The sequence below is a fragment of the Dryobates pubescens genome, chromosome 23 (assembly GCF_014839835.1).
Source record: "Dryobates pubescens isolate bDryPub1 chromosome 23, bDryPub1.pri, whole genome shotgun sequence".
NCBI classification, from domain to species: domain Eukaryota; kingdom Metazoa; phylum Chordata; class Aves; order Piciformes; family Picidae; genus Dryobates; species Dryobates pubescens.
In genome coordinates, this window is record NC_071634.1 from 13,739,262 (window position 1) to 13,753,939 (window position 14,678).

At 50.4% G+C, this 14,678-nt stretch overlaps 1 protein-coding gene across 1 annotated transcript in view; it reads left to right on the forward strand.

Moving 5' to 3' along the window:
* Window positions 1–14,678, forward strand: part of ATRN (attractin) — a 156,690-nt gene that overhangs the window by 25,070 nt on the left and 116,942 nt on the right. Inside the window, exon 2 of the mRNA XM_054172307.1 lies at window positions 13,728–13,811. Coding sequence (XP_054028282.1) covers window positions 13,728–13,811 — 84 coding nt within the window. The remainder of the gene's footprint in view (window positions 1–13,727; window positions 13,812–14,678) is intronic.

The window sequence follows — 14,678 nt, forward strand, 5'->3', positions numbered from 1 at the left end:
TGGATATTGGTTTGTATCTCTTTGTCTCTATTTCATTGGGTTGTTCTCTCCTAGCTGGCTTAGTTTCTTTCCCACCCCATCACTCTCTCTCCCTTATTCCTTTTCCCTCCCCCCTGGGAAGGCAGAGGGGTTCATGGAGAGCCTCTGGCACTCCCCTGGTGGCCAGCTTAGCCCTAACTTGTGACAGATAGTAAATGAATTCTTGAGGAGCCTTCGAGATGAATAGCAGTCTCCTCCTCCTCCCCCCCATTTCCCACCTTGGCGGCAGGTTTTTCCCTGCGGGGCTGTGAGCTCTGTGTGGCTGTTGGGTGGGGGATGGAGTAGATGAGCATCAGAGGAGTGAGAGCAGGCTGCTGGAGGAGTGCTGAGGATTTGCATTTCTGGGGTGTCAGTGTTGCCCTGCCTGGATTTGCCTGCTCTGGCTTACTCTATTTTGGAGGTTTGCTCTACTGAACGGAGAGGAACTTCTGAAGGAAGCTCGCTGTGTCCATCTGCCGTGGTTCGGTGCTCGAAGCTTTCTATACTTAGCTCCTTTGCAGCTTTCTGCTGTGAAATTGCTTTCATTAAAAATGAGTCATTTGGGGAAAATACCAGTGGTGCTTTTCTGCAAGGGGTTACAAATCAATTCTGCTTCTTGCTGCAATTAAGAATGTAGTCCAGCAGGCCACAGGATGGAGGAGCAGCTGGCTGGAACTGGGAAATGTAAGGGGAGGGAAGGAGGAGTGATTGCTCTTCTGTCCCAGTCTGGATATGGAAATGAGAACTTGCTGCAGAAGCAGAAATTAGCACAATTTGGAGTTGATAGTGGGAAGAAATTCTTCCTCATGAGCGTGGTGAGACACACACACATATTGGCCAGGGAAGCTGTGGAGGCTCTAAGCCTGGAAGTATTCAGATCCAGCATGGAGCCTTAAAAACCTGGTCTAACAGAAGGTGCCCAGGTCCATGGCGGGGGGATTGGAGCTGGATGACCTTTATGGTCCCTTCCAACTCAAACCATTCTGTGATTCCCTCCTTTGTTTCCAGGGGACCAAACTTAAACTTGATGTTGAGAGCTTATGAGGGCTGCTGTGGAGGTTGCTTTGTTGGTGCTGGTGGCATCCTTAAGAGCAGTTGCCTCATTAGTAAGCTTACCAAGGTGTCATCAGATCAGTACTTCAGCTGAAACTTGTGTTATAAAGGAAACAACCTTTCTCTTCCAAGTTCATTTCTGGCTGGTTAGCTGTCATTGTTGCACTGATAGGTGCCTGGTGTCCAGAAGCAGCAAAAGCTGTGCCACCTGTGGTGTTGTGCTGGGTGCAGGAGCTCTTGTGAATATTCAGTGCACACCGTGTTGCAGCAACAAATCAATGTAAACAAAGCCAGGCTACCACAAACACACCTCCCAGCCTGGATTCCTCCTTCCTCCTCTATTGATTCCCTGCTCTTTACATGACCTTCTCCATGTCACTTCATTCAGAAACCTGCTTTGAAATGCTGGAGGTTGTTGTTCTGTAGGCTCCCTAAAGCCACTCTGCATCTTGGGACATACTTTATCATTCTAATCATCTTCACACGAGGACACGATTGCCTTTCTCTACTCTGGTGAGACTCTGCCTGGAGCACTGCATCCAGTTCTGGTGCCCCTGACACAAGAAGGGCATGGAACTGCTTGAGCAACTCCAGGGTAGGCCATGAAGATGATCAGAGGGCAGGAGAACCTCCTCTATGGTCACAGGCTGGTGGAGCTGGGGCTCTTCAGCCTGGAGAAGAGAATGCTCCAGGGAGACCTTAGAGCAGCCTTCCAGTACCTGAAAAGAGTTACAGAAGAGCTGGGGGAGGAACTTTTGACAAGGACTGGGGAGGGACTTTTGGCAAGGACTGGGAGTGACAGGACAAGGGACAATGGTTTTAAAGCAGATTAGGGCAGATGTAGACTGGAGATTAAGAGGAGATTCATTCCAGTGAGGGTGGTGAGACACCAGAAGAGGTTGTCTGGGAAGATCATGGATGCCTCCTCCTTGGAGATGCTCAAGGCCAGGTTGGACAGGACCTTGAGGCACCTGGGCTAGTGGGAGGTATCTTTGTCAGTGCCAGGGAAGATGGAACTGGATGATGTTGAAGGTCCCCTCCAAGCTAGCCCCTTGTGTGAATCCATGTCAAGATCCATTTTTCAGGTCAGATCAAATGGAGGTTAAGCCTCACACCAAGCTGCTGCTTAACTTTTGTCTTTCCCAGTTTGGCCAGCAGGTAAGACTGATATGTAGTAGCCCTGAAATGTTTGGAATGTGAGGCAGGAAGGAAAAGGAATGCTTTCTGTCCCTGTTAGGAAAGTGGGTCAGGCTGTGGTACTTATTTATAGCATCTCTCAGTATTTTCATTTTCCCTTTTTCTAATTTGTCTCCTTTTTTTGCTACAAAAGTGACTGAGCCTTGGCTGGAGCTTTCCTGTGACTGCTGCTACCAGGTACTGCTCTCAGCCTGTGGCCTAGAGATCAGCAGTGACAGAGCGGGGCAAAGGTTCAGCTAAAGCAGAGGTCAGACCTGCTTCTTCACGGTTCAGGGGGAGGAGTTTGGGTGGTTTGAGACCCCACCTGCAGTCCAACCATCAACCCAACACCACTGTGGTCACTGAACCATGTCCCCAAGTGCCATGCCCACAGGTTTCTTGAACCTCTCCAGGGATGGGTACTCCACCACCTCCCTGGGCAGCCTGTGCCAGTCCCTGACCACTCTTGCAGCAAAGGAACTTTTCCTAGTCTTCAACCTAACCCTCCCCTGGCACAACTTCTGGCCATTGCCTCTCATCCTATCCCCTGATAGTAGGGAAGAGAGACCAACCACACCAGCAGGATCTTGAAAGACATTGGCTAGGTGTGTGCTAAGCTGGTTGAAGGTTCTGTGTAGACCTAAGATGTGCATAGACTCTTTTTTTTGTTGAAGCTACACTGAATTTGTCTCAAGTTCCTGTGTTTTACCCTAAAATGAGTTGGAAAGCTTGCAGGTATGAGTACAGCTGATAGAAACAGGAATGACTGAACTTGAATGTTTGGTGGAAGTTCTTCTGGGTTGGGTTTCTAACCAGACTTTCTTCTGGATTTAGATTCTAAGCAGAATTTCTTCTGGTTGAGAGTTGTAGTCAGGGTTTCAGTAGTGGAACCCTTGAAGGAGGCTCTCAGAATTGGTTGATAGATTTCAATAGTAAAGGATTCTGCCCTCAACCCCCTTTAGAACACTAAGCAAGAACTTCATGGTTGGACCTGAGGGTTGAGAAATGCAAACTGGGACACAGATCAAGGAGAAAATAAATAAGAGTGAGATTTGGGGCTGTGAGTGTGCTCAGAAGCAGGATTTCTTCCTCAGCACACACACTTGGGTTAAGCATAGGTTACAGTGTTTGTTTTGTGCATTACCTGAAGCCAGGCTGGATCATCTAATGCAGTGAATTGGTTTTGATCTTTCAGTGTAGACCTTGATGGAAGCGGTCTGGCTCTGGAGATCTTTCCTCCTTAGGCTTTGATGGTTCTCTGGCAAGCACAACAATGTGCTTTCTCCTTCCTTTGGTCTTGCAGGAAGTTTGAACTTGGGGCCACGCTGAGGCAGTTTGTTTGGGGTGAGACTGTTTGTAAGGGCTCTTGGCCAAAGGTTGTGTGGATTCATTGTGTGCAGGGGAGGGAGAGGGGTTGCTGGATTCCTTTTTGTGCTGCAAAGCTGCCGATGTGGGAGCTTTGTATGCTTCTGCTCCGTGCTGTTGTCTCCTCCTGCCTGACACGAAGCAGCCACCACTATAAACTACAAGTAGAGTGTTTCAGGACCACCACTGAGGATGAGAGCTGAGTTTTTCCAGGCATTCCAAAGCACTTGCAGATAAATTATCTTCCTTTCAAAGAACTAGGCCAAGATCCAATAAATGGATTTGTGAACAGATGGGGAAACCATAATGCAACTGCCAGATCAGCTTCATGGACAACTGTCCTAGCATACACCATCTGCCTGCCCATGGGCTCAGGTGTGGGCACTGGGCAGAGGTGAGCTTCAGGGGGACGTGCTGAAGTGGCCTGACACCATGGGAATGTTTCTGCAGCTCATACAGGCACTGGGGAAAGTGTTTGGAAGGGGAAAAACAAGACTGATAATGAAGCTTGGAGTTGCTGTGGTGTGGAGGCAGAGATCAGTGGTAAGAGAGCAGAGCAAAGCCAGAGAGGTCTGCTCTTGGAGCACGGTGCCAGTGTGAAGAAGATGCTCCTGTGGTGTAATGCTGCTAATGACAGCTTGTATTCTTTGCCCCAGGAAACTGGAATGGAGGGAAGAATTTGCACAGTGTTTGCATTCCCACTGCAGTCAGTTGGTTTGGCTGGAGAGAGATAAAATGAGGTTCTGAAACAACTCTGCTGTGTTGTGGTCTCTGAGATGGGGCTGGAAAGAAAGAAGAGGATAGGCAGGGGTCTAGATTTAGGATATTTGCTATTTGAGTTTAACAGCTGGAGAAACTTGGAGGCAAAAACCTCATGTGGAGCTGATGTTCGTGGTGTGTCCAAACAGAGGTGTCATTACCAGGCAGTGCCCTCAACAGGTGGCTGGGAAACAACTGAACTCATGGAATGGTTTGGGTTGGAAGGGACCTTCAAGGTCACCTAGTTCTGACCTCCCTGCCTACACCTTCCACTAGACCAGGTCGCTCAAAGCTCTGTCCAGCCTGGCCTTGAACCCTCCCAGGGACATCCACAGTCTCTGAGCAACCTGTTCCAGTGCCTCACCATGCTCACACTGAAGGATTTCTTTATACCTAATCTAAATGTTGGTGTCTTTTGGGATCCAGCACAGGGGTGGGTTTTTCCCAGACAGGAGGAAATGGGATTGGAGAAGGGAAATTGGCTTCTCCTTCACTGTTCCTCTTGCCTGAGTGCTGGGTAACTTGGTGTCCTGTCAAAGGATTTCTACCTGGATATAATTCACTTACTGTTACAGCTTCTGGGCTTGTAGAGTATGACAGAGAGCAAAGCTCTTCTGTACAGAGGAGCTGGAGTGCACTTCAGATTCCATGTCTTAGAAATTCCTCTCCTTCCCCAGCAGCAGAGCTGGAGGAGCAAGTGGAGCTGGGAGGGAGTAACTAAGCTGGGAGGAGCTCCAGGCAAGGCTCAGCTTACTTAAGCCTAGGACAGGACCCTTTCAGGGTCAGCTCTGCTGATGGTGCTGAAAGCAGCTGGCAGCTCCAGCAGGACGATGGCAGAGGCAGCAGCCAGCCCCGAGACAACTCTGGTGGCATTTAGTGTTGGTGACAGAAGAGCAGGAGCTGGGACAGTCTGTCAAGATAGGTAGTGTGACACAGGTACTGGTGGCCAGCTGTGCCAGACAGGCACAACATTTGTTCCTTCTGATTTCTCTCAGGCTGTCCATGGTCATTCAGGGGAGCACACACAGGACCTCTCTTTCAGGAGCAAAGAGGGGTTGGGCAGGTTTGGAGGTGTTAGTGCTGCAGGTCATGACTCAGGCAGGAGAGGCTGTGCTGAGAAGTTTCACCTGCTGCAGTTTCTCAGACCTCCAAGGGCTTTCCAGGCTCTGCCTTTATCTCTGATCAGCAGCCAGGAAATCACTTTCCATATTTTTACATATCTCACACAGAAGGGCAAAGCTAATCTCTAGCTCTGAAGCAGCAACCTCTCCCCTAGCAAATCCAGTGTCAATCATTCCCTCTTTGTGCTGAGCCAAAGCAGCTCTTCAGAATCACTTCAGCTGTACCATGGAAAAGGGGATGAAAAGAGAAGCCATTAAACATAGACAGTGATCAGCACTTCTCTCTGACCTCTGTGCCATGGTGAGGTTGCCCGAGTGGTGCAGAGTGACCTCGACATCCCCAGGTGCCTGGGGAGGAGAGGCCTGGTGGAGGCAGTGCTCAGGGTGCGTTTGCAAGCGCTGGAGTAGCGCAGCTCTGTCCCTCTCTGCTCAGCACTGGGGAGGCCACACCGGCAGTGCTGGCTTGAGTTCTGGGGCCCTCACTACAGGAGAGACATTGAGGCGCTGGAGGGTGTCCAGAGGAGGGCAACAAAGCTGGGGAAGGGTGCAGAGCACAAGTCCTGGGAGGAGCAGCTGGGGGATGCTGCTAGTCTTTGTGCAGGTTCCTGATGCTACATAGCTGAAATCCTCCTCAGAGCTGATTTGGCAGCAGTGTCGCTGCCTTCCCCGCCGTGAGACCTGGCATGTCATTAATTCTGGCCCCAGCTCTACCTGTGGGGTGGCAGAGGAAGGGGATTGAGCTGTTTGAAATTCATGCCATAGGTGCCTAGATGTTGTTAATCTCTTTCTTTCATCCCCTCTGTGGCTGCTCACTATTCCATGCCTATAAATTAGGGCTTTTGCTTCCAGCAAACCCTGGAAGGATGGAGCCTTTAACCTCAGAGAAATTGAACAAAGTGAAAGTGTCAATCAATTGAGGCCAGAATGGCCTTGTTCTGGTAATAGGCCGGAACGGCCCTCAGCTTCACTTCAGCTTTACCCCAGACAATGGCTGTTAGTTGTGCTGTGCTTGAGCCTGAGGGGCAGGGAGAGCAGAGAGGAGGAAGAGTCATTGTTTGCCTGTGTCTCTCCATAGAGCAGCTTGAGAGGAAGGATGAGTTTGGGGCCGGTTTGGGCTGCTTCTTTTGTGGTGGTTTGGTCTTTGTTTTGCTTTTTGGTTTTGGGGTTGGTTTTTGTTTTGTGTGGGTGAAAAGGCTGTGCCAGAACTCTCCAGCCAAGCCTGCTGGCAAGTCACCCCTGATGCTGTACATCACTGCCTCCAAGCCAATTCTGAGATCTCCTGAAGATCTAGTCCAACCCCTTCTCATGGGCAGGGACACCTTCTGCTGGATCAGACTGATCAAAGATCTGTCCAACCTGGCTTTAAACAATTCCAGGGAGAGCACATCCACAGCTTCTCCAGGCACCCTGCTCCAGTGCAGGCTGCCCAGAGAGGTGGTGGAGTCTCCTTCTCTGAAAGTCCAAAGCCTCCTGGACACTGTGATCCTGGGCAACCTGTTGTGGGTGCCCCTGCTTTATCAGTGGGGGGTTGGACTGGATGATCTCCAGAGGTGCCTCCCAGCCCACACCATGCTGGGGTTCTCTTAAGTTTTAAGCTACTCTTGTCTTAGGTATATGATTGGTTTTTTCTGCACTCTGCTATTAGCAAGAGGATTGCTTTAGCTTTGGGAGGTGGGCATTAGGTAAGGGCTTGGAGGCTGTGTCTGGCTGTGCAGTTCATGTCTCTGCAGGAACTTTGTTGGTGTCTACTAGTTTGTACTGGAAAAGTCCCCACTCCTGGTATTGTTCTGTTATTCAAAGCATGGATGTAGCTGCTGTGCTCCAGTACTCAGATAGAATTAACCAGGTTGGAAGAGACCTTTGAGATCAAGTCCAACCTATCACCCAACACCATCTCATCAACTGAACCATGGCACCAAGTGCCTCATCCGGTCTCTTCCTAAACACCTCCAGTGATGGTGACTCCACCAGCTCCCTGGGCAGCACCTTCCAATGGCCAATCACTCTTTCTGTGAAGAACTTCTTCCTAACATGCAAGATAAACCTCCCCTGGCACAGCTTGAGACTGTCCTCTGTGGCTTTTTACCCAGGAGCTGCTGCTGCTACTTACTTCTGGCTTTGTGTTTCTGTGCTTTCTGGAGGGGGGGCTCCCAGATCTATGAGGGGAGTTGCTAAATACACAGAGCTTTACCATACAACAGTTCTCTTTGAAGCAGGCTCTCTTTGGGGAGAGCTTCATTCTTTTCATTGCTTCCCTTTTCACTTTGTATGATCAAGAGCTGAAGTAAGTAGCACTCAAGTTTGGAGCCCTTCCTATCAATAAGGTTGGAAAAGACCTCAGAGACCAAGTCCAACCTGTCACCTAACACCTCCTGACTACTAAACCATGGCTTTAGCTCCCCTTTTTTCCCTTTGATTCCTCAATATTGCAGTCCACTTGAAAAAGCAGTGAAATACTGACAGCAGCCCAGCAGAAAGCTGTTGCCACTCCTAGTAAAGCTGGAAGCAAGCCTCCAGAGCTCTGTGTTGAGCATTGGGCTGTGTTTTTACACCTTGAGTTTTGTATACAAACCCTTGGGATTGTTTTTTTCCACCCTGGAGGTTTAAAGTCAATATTGCAGCTTTGTAGGTGCTAACCCTGTGACCTTGTGTAAGTTCTTCCACCTGGCTGTGTGTTAGACCGTGTCCTGCCTTCAACTGCTTCACTCCTGGAGTGTCCCCTGCATTCCCATCCTGAACCTCTGCTCACCAAGCCAAAGCATTGTGCAGGACATGTCCTTACTTATCAGTGCCCACCAGTACCAATGTCACCTGCAGTGCCCCTGGGACAGAGCTGGAAGGATCAAAGGCTTTTGTTTGCTTTTTCTCCTAGAGCCTGAGAGCAGTTTAGCTTTTGCCACTGAATGTAAAGATAAGATTCCAGTTTCAGTTTGCTTTTAGCTTAGGTTTGCTTTCTGTGCCTAGTATTTATTTCCCCCTGCCTTGCAGTGTGTTTAGAGAGTAGTGTGGATCTGCTAATGCCCTGCTCCTGCCAGGCACCACGTGGGAGAAAAACTTAACCTCCTCTGTGCCTTTTGCTCTTGGAGACATCACCTGATTTTTGTTTTCTCTTTTGAGATGTCCTGTATGTGTTTGTAATGGCAGCAGCTGCTGAAGCTTAGTGAGGAGTCTCAGTAACTTACAGGTCATGGAGGCACAGGGTGGTGGGGCTTGGAAGGGACTCCTGGAGATCATCTAACCCAACCCTCCCTGCTAAAGCAGCATCACCCACAGCAGGCTGTCCAGGATTACAATATCCAGGTGGGTTTTGAAAGTCTTCAGAGAAGGAGACTCCATAACCTGTCTGGGCAGCCCCAGACAGGGCTGCAGCACCCTCACAGCAAAGATTGTTTTTCCTCCTGGGTTCCAGTTTGAGCCCATTGCCCCTTGTCCTATTGCTGGGCACCACTGAAGAGTCTGGCCCTCTCTTCTTGCCCCCCATCCTTAAGTTCTTGCTGAGCATTGATCAGATCCCTTCTCAGGCTGCTCCTCTTCAGGCTCAACAGTCCCAGGGCTCTCAGCCTCCTCACAGAGATGCTTCAGGGCCCTCAGCATCTTTGTAGCCTCTGCTGAACCCTCTCCAGTAGTTCTCTCTTGAACTGGGGAGCCCAGAACTGGACTCCTACTGTGGTCTCACCAGGGCAGAGCAGAGAGAGGAGAACCTTCCTCGATCTGCTGGTCACACTTCCCAGTGCACTCCAGGATACCATTGGCTTTCTTGGCTGGCTCATGGTGAACTTGTCCAGCAGCACTCCCTGCTCCTTTGCTTATCAAAGAAATGGAATGTTGATTAGTTGGGTAAACCCAAATCCTGTGTTTTGTTTTTGCCTTGCTGAAGTGTGATTAAATTACCTTGATGCTGAAATGCTCTTTCCCCTGACAGGTGACATGGCAGCAGCTCTGATGGGTTTGTTGGTTTTGTTTCCATTACCCTTGATAGCATCTCTGTGGTGAATGATTAATTGTTTCCAGAGAGAAGTGTTCAGAGAGTTTTCTGAGCAGAGGCTCTTTGAGATCTTGGCAGGTTGGAGAGGATTGTTTCTGGCTTGTGAGAGTTGTTCAGGTTTCCAGAGTCTGCTTACTCCTGGTTGCCTGCAAAGTGCTGGCAGTGTTGAAGCCTTGGTCCAGGCTGATTCCTTTTTTGTTTTCAAAGGGACAAAGTTTTAGACCAAAAACAAAAAAAATGATATCTAGTTGCTGTTGCCTGCAACTTGGCAGTTCATAGGCTCACAGAATGGTTTGGCTTGGAAGGGACCTTAAAGAGCATCCAGTTCCAGGCAGGGACCTCCTGCTACCCCAGGTTGCTCAAGGCTTCATCCAGCCCAGCCTTGAACACCTCCAGGGAGGAGGCAGCCACAGCCTCCCTGGGCAGCCTGTGCCAGTGTCTCACCACCCTCACTGGAAAGAATTTCTTCCTAATCTCCAGGCTAAATCTGCCCTGCTCAAGCTTTAGTCCGTTCCCTCTAGTCCTGTTCAGGCTGGGGTCAGAGTGGCTGGAGAGGTCCCAAACAGAGAGGGACCTGGGGGTGCTGATTGACAGCCACCTAAACATGAGCCAGCAGTGTGCCCAGGTGGCCAAGAAGGCCAATGGCATCCTGGCCTGCATCAGGAATAGTGTGGCCAGCAGGAGCAGGGAGGTCATTGTGCCCTGTGCTCAGCACTGGTTAGGCCACACCTTGAGTCCTGTGTCCAGTTCTGGGCCCCTCAGTTTAAGAAGGACATTGAGACACTTGAACATGTCCAGAAAAGGGCAACGAGGCTGGGGAGAGGCCTTGAGCACAGCCCTGTGAGGAGAGGCTGAGGGAGCTGGGGTTGTTTAGCCTGGAGAAGAGAAGGGTCAGGGGTGACCTCATTGCCCTCTACAACTACTTGAAGGGAGGTTGTAACCAGGTGGGGGTTGGTCTCTTCTCCCAGGCAATCAGCACCAGAACAAGAGGACACAGTCTCAAGCTGCACCAGGGGAAGTTTAGGCTTGAGGTGAGGAGAAAGTTCTTCACAGAGAGAGTTGTTCACCATTGGGATGTGCTGCCCAGGGAGGTGGTGGAGTCACCATCCCTGGAGGTGTTCAAGAGGGGATTGGATGTGGCACTTGGTGCCATGGTCTAGTCATGAGGTCTGTGGTGTCAGGTTGGACTCGATCTTTGAGGTCTCTTCCAACCTTAGGGACACTGTGTTGCTGTAGGCCCTTGTGAAGAGTCCCTCCCCAGCTCTCCTGTAGCCCTCTTCAGGTACTGGAAGGCTGCTCTGAGGTCTGCAGCTGGTTTTGCATTATTTCTGGTCAGTAGAGTGTGCAGAGATTTTGCTACCTTAAATTCTCTCTCTGTGTTTGTTCATTCAGCTACATCTGTAGTTCCTTCTACTCCATAAAAGGTTCAGATACTTCCTGTGCTCCTGAAAACTGGAGCTGACTTTTCACTTCCTTAAGTGCAGACCCTCAGGATCTCAGCAACTGGTTTTCAACTGCCTGAAACTAAGTTTCTGTGGTGGAAAAACTGAGATAAGAAATCAGTGTGGAGAAAGAGGAAGGTAGTTTCCAAAGTCTGGAGGCTCTGCCTTTTGAATTTGGATTAGAGAGAGATGAACTTGAAAACAAATGGAAAACAGAGTCTGCAAGAATCATTTTGACTCAGGCAAAATATTTTCCAGAGATCAGATGATAGCATTAACAGATCACTAGGGAAAGGCACAGCTGCAGGTTCCAAAACCCTGGGTTGGGGAAACTCTGACCTTACTTCCTTCTCCCTTCTGCCAAGTTTGATTTTGCAGAGGGCTTTTGTTTATTGAAGCAGTGTTTGAAGCAGGACAGCTTAATTTTGCCAGAAGGCTGTGAGTTGCTCCAGCCACGTGCCAGCAGGGGAGTTTGTAACCTTCCTGGTCTGCAAGCCTGCTGCAGGTGCCAAGGTGGGCTCTGCCTGGTGTTCAGGCACCTTCCTGGGGCAAAACAAAGGCTTGGGGGCTGCCAGGGGCTTGACCCTGTCACTCACAGCATCTACTTGAATCATCACATTCTCAATATCAGGCAGTGATTATCAAGACTGCAGCTCAGACTAATGCAGCTGCTTGCATCCATAGACAGTTTCCTCAAGTAGTAGCAGCATGAAACCAGCTCAACTTCCCCTTCAGCTTCCCAAAGCAGCTCCTCCTCCCTCTACACCATCCTCCACCCAGCCAAAACAGCTCTAGCTCCACCACCACCCTTTTTGCACCCATCCCAGAGCCTGGGGCAAGACCCTTAACCAGCCAAGATACCACCCAGAGGAGCTCAGCCCCAGTGAGGAGCCCCAGCCAGTGCCCATGGATGAGATTGGAGCAGTCAGCAATGTTAGCCCTAACAACCGGGGGGCCACCAGGCCCCCCGGCCTTTGTGTCACCACCACCATCACCCAGTGTGCACCAGGGGCACTCACCAGAGATGAGAGGAGGATCCTCCAGCCCAGATGGGCTCAGCTTGGGGCTGCCGCCCTTCCTGGCTGCGATTAAATAGGGCAGTGGGTGGGGAGAGCAAAGTGCCCACACCTGGGGTGGGAGGAGACTCCAACAGAGCCCAGGTGCTCTGGGTTTTGAGGGGAAAATGGGGCAGGTGAGGGACTTTTGGGGTGTCAGTAATGACAGGACTGGGGGGATGGAAAAAAATAGAAATGGGTAGATTCAGATTGGATGTTAGGAAGAAGTTCTTCCCCATGAGGGTGGTGAGAGACTGCAACAGGTTGCCCAGGGAGGTGGTGGAAGCCTCATCCCTGGGAGTTTTTAAGGCCAGGCTGGATGTGGCTCTGGGCAACCTGATCTAGTGTGAGGTGCTCTGGGATTTGAGGTGGGAAAGGGGCAGATATGGTGGGAAAGAGGAGGTGGTGGTGAAAGAAGGGGATTTAAAACTAGCTGTATTTTCCATAATGCACAGCTGCAGTTGATGGTTTGCTTTGCCTCCATGCAAAAGGAACAAACCCCTCAAGACTTCATACAACAAAGCCCAGTGGTGGCTATTGCAATGAAACCTGTCCATAAGTATCACTTTGCCTGGCAGGAACATCTGTCCTTTTCAGATCAGAATAACAAGTCAAGTTGTCACCTCCTGTTTACAGGCACAGTGGAGAAGGGGTGTTTGTAGGGTTGTGCTGGCACTGTCCTGGCAGTGGGGACCACCCTTTGATCATTTGATATGGAGTGCCATGGGGATAGGAACATGCTACTGAAGGTGGGGAGTGCATGGAGCTTGGGTGTTACAGAATCACTGAATTGCCAGGGTTGGAAGGGACCTCAAAGATCATCTGGTGTCAACCTCCCCACCATGGGCAGGGACACCTCACACTAAGTCAGGTGTCTGTTCTGATGCTGTTCTGAGTGATGTGGCCCTTGATGCAGGAGGAATTAAGGTTTTGCACTGCAGGGTTGTGGGGATCAAGTCTTCTGCTCAAGGACTTGCTGTCTACAACTACCTAAAGGGAGGTTGTAGCCAGGAGGGGGTTGGTCTCTTCTCCCAGGCAAGCAGCAGCAGAACAAGAGGACACAGTCTCAAGCTGTGCCAGGGGAAGTTTAGGCTGGAGGTGAGGAGTTCTTCACCGAGAGAGTTGTTAGCCATTGGAATGTGCTGCCCAGGGAGGTGGTGGAGTCACCATCCCTGGAGGTGTTCAAGAGGGGATTGGACGTGGCATGAGGTCTGTGACCCAGTCATGAGGTCTGTGGTGACAGGTTGGACTTGATGATCTTTGGAGGTCTCTTCCAGCCTTGGTGATTCAGTGGCTTTGTGAAGTGTCAGTACAGGCTGGGCACGAGGTAGTGCCGTGGGCTGCAGCTGACCTTCTTGCAGGAGTTGTGTGGTTTGCCTATCGATCAGGGATAACTTCAGCTTCTGTTTCTGGGAGGCCCTCTTGCTGGCTGGCTGAGGCCAGTCTGTGTGCTTGTCTTTGTGGGGGAAGGTCATTTCATTCCTAGGGTGCTGATTTGAAAGCAGACCATCAGTCTTAGAGAAACCATCACTCTCAGCTGTCCTTCCCTAAGGACAGCAGCTGAGAGCACGTCCGGAGCTCACCGGGAGAATCCCAATGGCATGATTGGTTTGTGTTGAGTTGTTGGTTTGTTTGTGGTGGCTCTTAAGTAAATGAAAACCTGATGATGGATCTTCTAAATGCAGGGGCTCTTGGTATGAATGTTTAATACCATTGGAGGCTAATGCTTGTCTTTATCTCTGTTTATTTACAGACTCACTGGGCCTTCAGGGTATGTGACGGATGGGCCTGGGAATTACAAATACAAAACAAAATGCACCTGGCTCATTGAAGGAAGGTGAGTGTAGTAAAACATCTTTCTAGAGCTCCTTTATTGGGATTTTCAGAGGTACAGACTCAGAGAATCTTTAAGGTTGGAAAAGACCTTTAAGATGCTCGAGTCCAACTCTAACCCAACTACCATGACCACTGAGCTGTATCCTGAAGCACCACAGCTACAGCTTCTCGAAGATCTCCAGGGGTGATGATTCCACCACCTCCCTGGGCAGCCTGTTCCAATGCCTGACTACTCTTTCAGTAAAGACATTTCCCCTAATATCCAATGTAAAACCCTCCCCTGGCACATCTTAAGACCACAAGTTGTTTCCCTGGACCTGAGCAAAGCCTTCGACACTGTCCTGCACCACATCCTGGTCTGCAAACTGGTGCCACATGGGTTTGATGGGTGCACCACTAGATGGATAAAGAGCTGGCTTGATGGCCAAAGAGTGGCTGTCCATGGGTCCATGTCCCAGTGGAGGCCAGGGACAAGCAGAGTCCCTCAGGCATCAGTCCTGGGAGCAGTCTTGTTCAACATCTTTGTGGGTGCCATGGACAGTGGCATTGAGTGCACCCTCAGCAGGTTTGCTGGTGACACCAAGCTGTGTGGTGCAGCAGACAGGCTGGAGGAAGGGATCCATCCAGAGGGACCTGGACAGGCTGGAGAGCTGGGCACAAGCCAACCTCAGGAGGTTCAACAAGACCAAGGGCAGGGCAACCCCAGGCACAAATCCACACTGGAAAGCAGCCCTGAGGAGAGAGACTTGGGGGTGCTGGGGGAGGAGAAGCTCACCAGGAGCTCTCAGTGTGCACTTGCAGCCCAGAAAGCCAACCACATCCTGGGCTGCAGCAAGAGAAGTGTGGCCAGCAGGTCAAGGGAGGTGAT